This window comes from Macaca mulatta, chromosome 3 (assembly GCF_049350105.2).
Source record: "Macaca mulatta isolate MMU2019108-1 chromosome 3, T2T-MMU8v2.0, whole genome shotgun sequence".
NCBI classification, from domain to species: Eukaryota; Metazoa; Chordata; class Mammalia; order Primates; family Cercopithecidae; genus Macaca; species Macaca mulatta.
This window is the reverse complement of record NC_133408.1, coordinates 120,547,188-120,556,744: the sequence shown is the minus strand read 5'-3', so window position 1 is coordinate 120,556,744 and position 9,557 is coordinate 120,547,188. Positions and strand designations below refer to the sequence as shown.

General features: G+C 41.1%; 1 protein-coding gene across 5 annotated transcripts in view; it reads left to right on the top strand.

Annotated features, from left to right (window-relative positions):
- The first annotated feature begins 5 nt into the window (after window positions 1–5).
- GLCCI1 (glucocorticoid induced 1) overlaps window positions 6–9,557 on the top strand; it is a 128,833-nt gene continuing 119,281 nt past the window's right edge. For all 5 annotated transcript variants that reach the window (XM_077997017.1, XM_015134020.3, XM_015134019.3 and 2 more), the window contains exon 1: window positions 6–997. In XM_077997017.1, coding sequence (XP_077853143.1) covers window positions 550–997 — 448 coding nt within the window. In that variant the 5' untranslated portion in view covers window positions 6–549. The remainder of the gene's footprint in view (window positions 998–9,557) is intronic.

Genomic DNA, 9,557 nt, shown 5'->3' with positions numbered 1-9,557 from the left:
GAATTAGTTGCCATTCGAGTGAGGAGTGGGTAGAAGCGGCGGCGGCGGCGGCGGCGCGGACTCCGAGGAGCGCCAGCACCTCGAGGCCCTTTCTCTCTACCCTGGTCCCCAGAAGCAGGGGTCCCGGCCCTCCCTGCAGCTGACGGGTTCTCCCGTGCGTACAGCCCCGCGAGGGCTGAGGAGAAGGCTGCGAGTGGCCCTCGGGGCTGCGTAAACCGGGCGGTTGCCCTGTCAGCGCGATGCCTGGAGCAGTGGCTTCGGCGGCGGCTCCGGGCTCCTTGCGGCCCCGGCCGTGACCGCCACGCCGAGCCCAGCCGGGCGGTTGGGGCCGTTGGACGTTTGTTTTCGGAGCCTTCCCCTCCCCCTCGCCGAGGCGGCGGGGGTGTGCGTTGGGGAGGGGGAGCCCCGAGACTCCTCCCCTACAGCGATACCCCTGCCCCTCCCCCTTACACACTCGCACGCACTATCGCGCCGGCTCCCACACGCTCGCGCGCCTCCTGCCCCGCGCCTCCGTGTCGGCCGGCGGCGTCCAGGGCCCGCAGAGCCACCATGTCCACTGCCTCCTCATCCTCCTCCAGTTCCTCTCAGACCCCTCATCCCCCGCCGCAGAGGATGAGGCGCAGCGCCGCGGGGTCCCCGCCCGCCGTCGCCGCAGCCGGGAGCGGGAACGGTGCGGGCGGCGGCGTGAGCTGCGCCCCGGCTGCGGGAGCCGGCCGGCTGCTGCAGCCCATCCGCGCTACGGTGCCCTACCAGCTCCTGCGGGGCAGCCAGCACAGTCCCACGCGCCCGCCCGCCGCCGCTGCTGCCGCCTCGCTGGGCAGCCTTCCGGGGCCCGGCGCGGCCCGCGGCCCCAGCCCGTCCAGCCCGACGCCGCCGCCGGCCGCAGCCCCGGCCGAGCAGGCGCCGCGGGCCAAGGGCCGCCCGAGACGGTCCCCAGAGAGCCACCGGAGGAGCAGCTCACCTGAGAGACGGAGCCCCGGCTCGCCCGTGTGCAGAGGTAGCGAGCCCAACCCTCCCGTCCTCCCGGGCTGCGTCTCCCCGACGGTGCCCTCCGTGGAAACTTCAGCCTCTTCGGGCTTCTCTTTGCTAGTGCATTATCGAAGGTGTGAAAGTGGCTTTGGGAATCTCACCCCCCTGCGGTCGCTTGCGGGGCTTGGAGGAGCGAACTGAAAAGCAACTTTTATTTGACCCTCATGCCGCCCCTCAGATTTTCTCTTCCATCACTCGCCTGCTTCGAGAGGTTTTTCAGTTTAAGAGCTGGCTAGCTCATTCGTGTGTTTGCTGTTTGTAGCCGGGGAAAGAGGAGCTGGGCGAAACACTTAAACACGCACACAAACTCTTCAGCAGCGGATAAGGTGGTGGTTGTAATCTCTACAGTCTCTTTGTGCTTTCCTGCAAAGTTCCTAACGTGCCTATAACTACCGGGATAATTTTTTTATTTTTAGAGGGATGGTGGCATTAGTTATGATGTAAGGATATCGGCTGGATGTAATGATATCTGCTAGAGGGGACAGTTTTGAATGTGCAATTGAAGTGTATACGGTTTTTTCCCTCAGTTCTCCCTCCCTCTCTCTCCCTCCCTCTCTCCCCTCCTCCACCCCCCTCTCCCTCTCTCTCTCCCTCTCTCTCCCCCTCCCCTTTATATATTCATGCATCAGAGCACTCCTGCACTGGAAACAGTTTATGCTCAACTGGAGATTTTCATGGTAAATTTCTGAAAACTTATTTGTGGAACGTGTTCGCTTTTTCCTTCCATTTTTAAGTACACTTAACAGTTCAGTTGAGCTATTGAAGGATCTCAAGTTTCTTTTTTGTTAGGTGTCAAAGGTAATGGTGAGCTGGTGGATGCTGTGGGTTACCCTTAGTGTTTTCTGTTTTGCTTTGGTTTTGTTTATGTCTAGGGACACAGTGCATGATCTAGTTGAGCCCTGGGGGAGAAAAGGAAGATTAGCCAAAACAGAGACTTAAAGCTCATAAGGGAGAGTGGAATAGCTAATATTATTAGATACCAGCCTAGAGCTACAGATGCTGCTGCTGCATTGTGGAGGGAACAGATCATGCTGGGTGGAAAAATCTCTGCTTGGAAGGGAAACACTGTCAAAGTCTGTACATTGTTTATGTGGTATGTGGAATTTTTTTTTTTTTAATGGAGTTTTCTTGAAGGTGTTAGAGTTGGAGAAAGTGGTTGTCTGCGTTATGATACATTGCAGTCTTGGTGTTTTTGTTTTAATATTTCAGACCTGTAATTAGCATGTTGCTAACGCACTTGTTTTCTGACCACTTGATGTTGAACCAGTGTAGGATGTAGTGCAGTGGGATGAGTACATGAGCACCAAGAAATACATCCTGTAATCTGTATGCACTGGGAGGAATATGCTCCTCCACTCCTCCCCCAGGTCAAGCCAGCTGCTGCAGAAACTGACATCCTCCAGCAAATCCTGAATGAATGAATGAAAACAACGTGATCGCCCTAATAATGACCACAACTGAACACACATCTTTGGCTGTATTTTATAGAAAAGGCCACCATTTTCTAACAGATTAATGCCATATGCAACTCTTGCACATTTTCTAGAACTGTATGAAATGAGAAATAAGAGAATGAACAGAAAACAGTTACATAAATTTTTTAGTGATTTTGCTTCAACAGTGCACAAATTGAGTTTTGGGATTTTCTTGTAGGCACTAAGAGGCATAAAATAAGCATTGCAGATTGTGGGTCTTGTGGATGTGAGTAAGAGAAGTTTCAGCAATTGCTGCAACAACATAATGGTCATCTAGTACCCTTCTCCCCTTTTGTATATAAACACTAACATCTTACAACAGATAATAGTACAACTTGTTTTTCTGCATCCTTCAAAAGGCTTAATTGCTTAGGAATTACATGCTCCATCATCAAGCAGTTTTAATGAAATTTGTGATCTGGCTTAAACTATTCTCTTTGTTGTAGTATGGCACATCCGAGTTTAATGCGATTTTAATGCAATCATGATGAAAACACTTTTCTGAGTCTGGTTGTGCAGCAGACAGATTTGCAGTGTCAGAGAGCTTGTGTTGGGAATGCAAGGGCTTTCTTTGCTAGAGATGTTTTTCTACTGTTTTAAACACCAGGTGGTTTTGTCAGTTTTTTACATTGAAGTGATTTTTGAATGCGGGCTTCTGTACCCCCAGTTCCGTGATTATATTACTCCTATGTTACTTCTCCATGTCCCGCCTTTTACCCCCGCTACCCAAATTAAAACTGTCCTACTAATCTGTTTCCTTAGCCATTTAAAATCCATGATCTGAACAGTTGATTTAATTTTTAGAATGATTGTCTTCTCACTTTCTTTTGAATGCTGTAAGGTTCTGACTTGAGTGGATTTTAGCCTCCACTGGTCAAGGCTCCTGCCGCTGCCACTGCTGCTGCAGACACTGACATCACTATACTGCATGAATGAAAAACAACAACGTGCTCCATTTCTTCCTCTGCTCTCCACCTCCTCCTTTTTCTGCACACTTCAGTGTATGTGGGGGTGTGTGTGTGCACGCAAGAGGGTGTTAAAACTGCGTTTGAAACTACATTTTAAAACATTAAGTAGTTGATGGCTCAAGGGGTAGGTATATAGTATAAAGGCATATTGTTTATGAAAAACCGCAAGTGCTGTGGGCATTTGGACTAAAGGTGACATAACTGAGCATTCAGTATTTCATGCATTTCATCTGGAGTGATGATTATAGGAGAAAATAGGGAAGCTTAAAATTTTTTTATGATTCTTTTACCAAAAAATTATGAAACAACACAATTTCTAAATACATTATGTCATTATCTGCGTCTTAAGCATTCTTAATGTGAATATTTGTAGGGCTGAGGCTAGAGTAACAGAGAATTGATATCAGATTGTTTCACAAGGCTGAGGAAAAGCTGAATTCTATAAATAGGAATAGTCAATTTTAATATTATTATAATATTAATTTATACAACCCAGGAAAAAATGGTAATTTCCTTTATTTTTGTAGCATAGTTTTAAATAATTTAAATGGTTACCATAATAGAAATACATAAATTGCCAAACACCTTGCTGTATATATAGAGGACATGGAGTTTTACAAATTGAAACTGTTTTGTTTGTGCTCATGGATCATCCTCTTTTTGCTTGTTTTCTTTTTTTCTTTTGTATTTTTAAAACTTCAAGGTTTGTTATTTACATTCGTTTCTGTACTTTTGCCATTAGTAAAATGTCATCCTCCCTCTTGTTTGGTTCTGAAGGGTCTTGCAGTGGTGAATGACAGGCTGCTGAATGAATCCTCAGGCTCCCTGTGATGTGTTTGTAATAGATGTAAAATCATAAAGTATTATGCAAATAGTTATTTTTTTGTAATGGTAATACATAAAGTCTACCTTTGAGATAAATAGAGCAACTCAAATGAGAAAAAGCAGGATGTTAGTGTTAAGATTAATGATCTTTAAGCTAAAATCATTAGTAACAACCAAAGGAAAATATAATAAAGTTGCTTCTTTTTGAAACCTCACAGAGCAGAACCCATGGATTTAAACATAGAACAAATATAGTTTTACTGTCCAAGATAGTAAGTAGGAAATGCAAATCTTTGTGTGTGTGTGTGTGTGTGTTTTGTAAAGATAGAGCATTAGGATGAATTATAAGTTCTAAAAGATGTAATAACAGTCATATTTAGAGTACTCTGGATGGAGAATACAGCTTATTTTTAAGTGTACCAAATCTAATAAAAACATGGAAGAGCTTGTAATTTATATAACTCCTGTTATGAAAAATAGCATGTGTTGGTTCCTGATTTAACATATCAGGTTTATTTAGGCCTAATACGCTACCAGATTGCTAACTCTAGAGTGAAATTTAATTAGACTTTTTCATGAGCATCTTGAGAGCCACATTGTTTTATACATAAAGAAGTTATGATTCTATTCTAAGAGATAATACAAATATAATGTTAACCGCATGTAATATGTTTGCCTGTTAATTCATTTGCTTTCAGTTTTTATCTTTTCCTTAAATGTATCTTTTTAAGTCATTTTTATACTGTTCTCAGTGGAATACAAAACATTTTAATAACTTTTTCTCTTTTAAAAGAGATACTCAGATATTCTCTTTCTATAAAGTTTATTCTCAGGCTGATATTCTTGGAAATTAAGATCCTCCCTTTCCATTTTAAAATTAATTAATTTTCCTAGAGTGCTTATAGAAACTTGTTTCAAAGCTTTCTTCTACTAGAGTGAAAATACATTAACGTTTTAGCTTTTTCTAAATAAACAGGTTTCACATACTGACTTTTGGGAAAGGTTTTCATTCTCAGAAAACTATACTAGAGAGCAGCGGTGTTCATTATTTACAGAACTAATTTTTTCCATCAGTTATCTCATGGTGCCTAAAATTTCTAGATCAATGAGTGACTAGCAAAATAGATAAATGAATTTATAGTTATTTAATCAAAATCTGTCTTATATTCAAAGATTATATTCCTCTCAAATAACTGTTATTCTAACTGTATTGAATATTGAATACCTAGCATGTGTGAATCACCTTAATCAGTTTCTAACTTATGTAAAGTTCTGTGTGTATATATTGAACTGGAAATCATTTTATTAATTACAGTACTTTTTACTGAAGAACTGCATTGTACATTTCTGCAAGGACTTAATGCACATTAGCATTTGTACTTTGGGGAAATGTTGAAGGATAATGGCATCCTTGTGATTTTTATTTTACTTGTGATAAGTCAGACTACATGTGAATAAGAAAATAAAGGAGTAACTGGGCTCCACAGCAGTGAATAGAATGGAAATAAATGACAGTGTTCAACAAATGGCTAGTCGGAGAGGGTTTTCCTTAGTCTGAAATTTTAAAAAATTCTAGAAGTCTGTTTTATTAAAACATTCACAGGTAGTTAATAATCCGCTAAAGAGTATATTCTAATGACTTAGTTCTTCTTAATTTTAGTTTGGTCTTTTCTCCAGAACTTAACATTTCCAGACACCACCAAGATAGACTTTTTGGCAGCCCCTGTCCTAGTCTGTGTCTGACACTGTTTTTTGTCTTCAGTATATAATTTATTCTTTTATTAAGTGTCTGAGAAGCTAAATCACTGACAGTCTTTTTGTGCTACATACTGTTTAATTATTTTAACAAGAGGTTGAATTTATGTAACTTCTGGTCTCTGCCAAAAGTAAGTGGAGGAAAGAGAATACAAGTACTCATATATTGATATAGAAAGCCTAGGGGACTGATGGAAGAGCAGATACTACCTGTGTTTCCCGCTACTCTTCATCTGGACCCTTGAAAGTGACCATAAGTTGACTCATCATGTAGCTATTCTAGAAGAATTTTTGTGCTTATTCTGAAAAACAAATTATAATGGATTAGCAATAATTCTGAAAAGTCTAAGGATTTTACTTATATTATGAACAAATTGTGGAAAAGTATTTCACTGTAGCATGAACAAACATGGCAGATACCTTTAAGCAGTGTTGTTTATTCCAGGTGAATGTTACTGAGGCACATACCAAGAGGCAAGTTCATGAATACCTCAGTGACTTCACCTATACTATGCTGTGTCTCTAGTTGTAGGTAGGAAGGAAGAAAACATGTATTTGTGTGCTAACTATGTACTAAGCAACGTATACTTTGATTCAGCAAGGATTTGGGATGTGGATCTTCTCATTCCAGATCCAGTGTTCATTCCATAAAACTATCCTGTTGCTCCTAACTAAAAAAGACTCTGATGTTGATGATCAGCTGTGATTTCTGAGCTAAAAGAATGACAAAGGAATTGGTTTTCTTTTGTTTCCATGGCACTATTACGCTGTGCTGGGATATGATCTGACATTTTCAGAATGTCTAAAAATGTGAGACCTAGTTTGTTGAATGTAACTAAAATAAAATATAGATGGATTGGCCATTTTTCTCCATTTCTTTCTTGCATAAAGAGAGAGAGGCAGAGAGAATGTGTGTGTGTGTGTGAGAGAGAGAGAAATTCTTGTTCCTGAGAGAGACAGACAGAGAGAAATTCTTGATTCTGAAGATAGGAACATGATTGTATCTGGCCTTTCTTACATGTAATCAGAATCTGTACTGTCCTCGAATCACTTTATAGTGAATATAAGTGCTTTTCTCCCCTTTTCTCTCTTCATAAATGTTAAAAGTTAATTACATACGGTGCTAAACTGATGAAAGCTTCAGGATTCACTAAACAGAGACTGGTCTCAGGTGATTGTCCCAGCAACTGGCACTAGGTTGATTCAGCCCTCCCAAAAGACAGCAGGCTTCCAAGAGCCTGTAATTTGTGGGTTGAACTGTGTACATATATAACTTAATGAAGTTCACCATAGTACACCTTAATGATGGCTCACCAAAAATAATGATGATTTAAAGAAGCTAGTGGGCCAGGCGCAGTGTCTCATGCCTGTAATCCTAGCACTTTGGGAGGCTGTGGTGGGCAGATCACTTGAGGTCAGGAGTTCGAGACCAGCCTGGCCAACATGGTGAAACCCTGTCTCTACTAAAAATACAGAAATTAACTGGGCATGGTGGTGCGCCCCTATAATCCCAGCTACTTGGGAGGCTGAGACATGAACGTCACTTGAACCTGGGAAGTGGAGGCTGCAGTGAGCCAAGATCACACCGTTCCACTCCAGCTTGGGCAACAGGAGCGAAACTGTATCTCAAAAAAAAAGAAAAGAAATGAAACTAGTAACCCATGGTTGTGTGGCAAGGTCAGTGTCCAAAATTGTCTACCAGGTTATTAGAATTGTTAAGAAATCCTGCCGGGCATGGTGGTTCACACCTGTAATCCCAGCACTTTGGGAAGCTGAGGCAGGCAGATGGCTTGAGTTCAGGATTTCAAGACCAACCTGAGCAACATAACAAGACCTTGCCTCTACACTAAATACAAAAGTTAGCCTGGGCATGGTGGCACACTCCTGTAGTCCAGCTACTCAGGAGGCTGAGACAGGAGGATCACTTGAGCCCAGGAGGCAGAGGTTACAGTGAACTGAAATCACCTCACTGCACTCCAGCCTGGGTACTAGAATGGGGTGCTGTCTCAAAAAAAAAAAAAAAAGTTAAGAAATCCACCAACCATCTAGATGTGTTTCGTAATGAAAAGGCAAAAACTGCTACAACTTCCTGTCTAGTGTTACTGAAGATCAAATACTTATTAACTACTGACAGTAATAATTCCTTATTTATTCTGTATGGCCATAAAGAAAACTTTTGTGAATAGTTTCATGTAGCTAATTTTAACTTTTACATTACTAAAAAATTAACTTTCTGATGAAACATTTTCTAACATTATTACACACTTGATTGTTAAGCACAGTGAACAAGACATAAAGGAACTAACTCCTTGTGGCTTGATTAGCTTCATTAATAACTATTATTGATAACTTATATACATAAAAATGATTACTATAGATGATAATGAGAATAAGACTGAATGAGTATTGACTGACTAGAGTTGCACTATAACTGATTCTATAAATTTGCTTTTGGGATTATTTGCTGTTTTTCTGATGAAGGTGGAGCAAAGCATGTTTGACTGGACTAGTCCTTGATGGTATAACCTGGCTGTTTTCTCTAGAACTAATTATCAAATGAAAGACCAGAGCAATTATTTGCCAAATGGTTCCATAGATATGTCTTAGACACATAAATGTATCCTGAGAAATACTAGGTTTGCAGTCAAGAAACTTGAGTTATCTTTTCAGTTTTGACATTTGACTTATGATAAGCCACTAACTCTGCATCTTATCTTCTGTGTCTTTAAAATGAAGGGAATAGGCTTTATAAGATTTTGGTTGGGTAGGGAAAAGATTCTGCTATTGAAAAGAAAAAGTTTATTAGGCTAGATGAGTCTTAACGTTTTTATTTATTGAGCTTTTATGCCAACTACTAATCTTTGGTAGAATCCAATATAAGGTACTTTTATTAACCTCTTTTCACAGATGAGGAAATGAGGTCCTGGGAAGTTAAGTAATTTGCCCAAGATCAGGCAGCATGCACAAGGCTCTTGTAATGCTCTGAGTCCTGACTTCAAGATAGCTGAAAGTTGTTGTTGGAACCCAGTTAGTTATGGGGCAGGAAAGTATGCACAATGTATTATCCCACTGCTTATACAGTTAAGTCATAGAAAGGCTAAATAAATATAGCTTTGGGGCGGTGAAGGAAGAAGAGAAAGCTAAATGGGACTAGACCCTAGTGTGCATGGAACTTAAAATAGCTGCAAGTATCCCCAGTAAGTATGCCATCATTGGGCCTTCCCTTTGGTCCCTAAAGGACCTATCACTTTGTTTAGACAGAATTTAGCATTTGATTTTTAAAAACTTCCGTTCACTTGACATTTCAAAATCTGAGTAGAATAAGGTCTCCTTTTTGTATATTCATATTTGGCAGTGTAAACTTTTAAAAATCTGCCAATTTATAATGTAGTATATGGCTACCTTCAGCCCCATCATTACGATTCTCTACATTTATCATCCTTTGATATTTTAGCAATATTCAACGTAGTATCTTTTTATACAACACTGTCATGGCAAAGCAAGG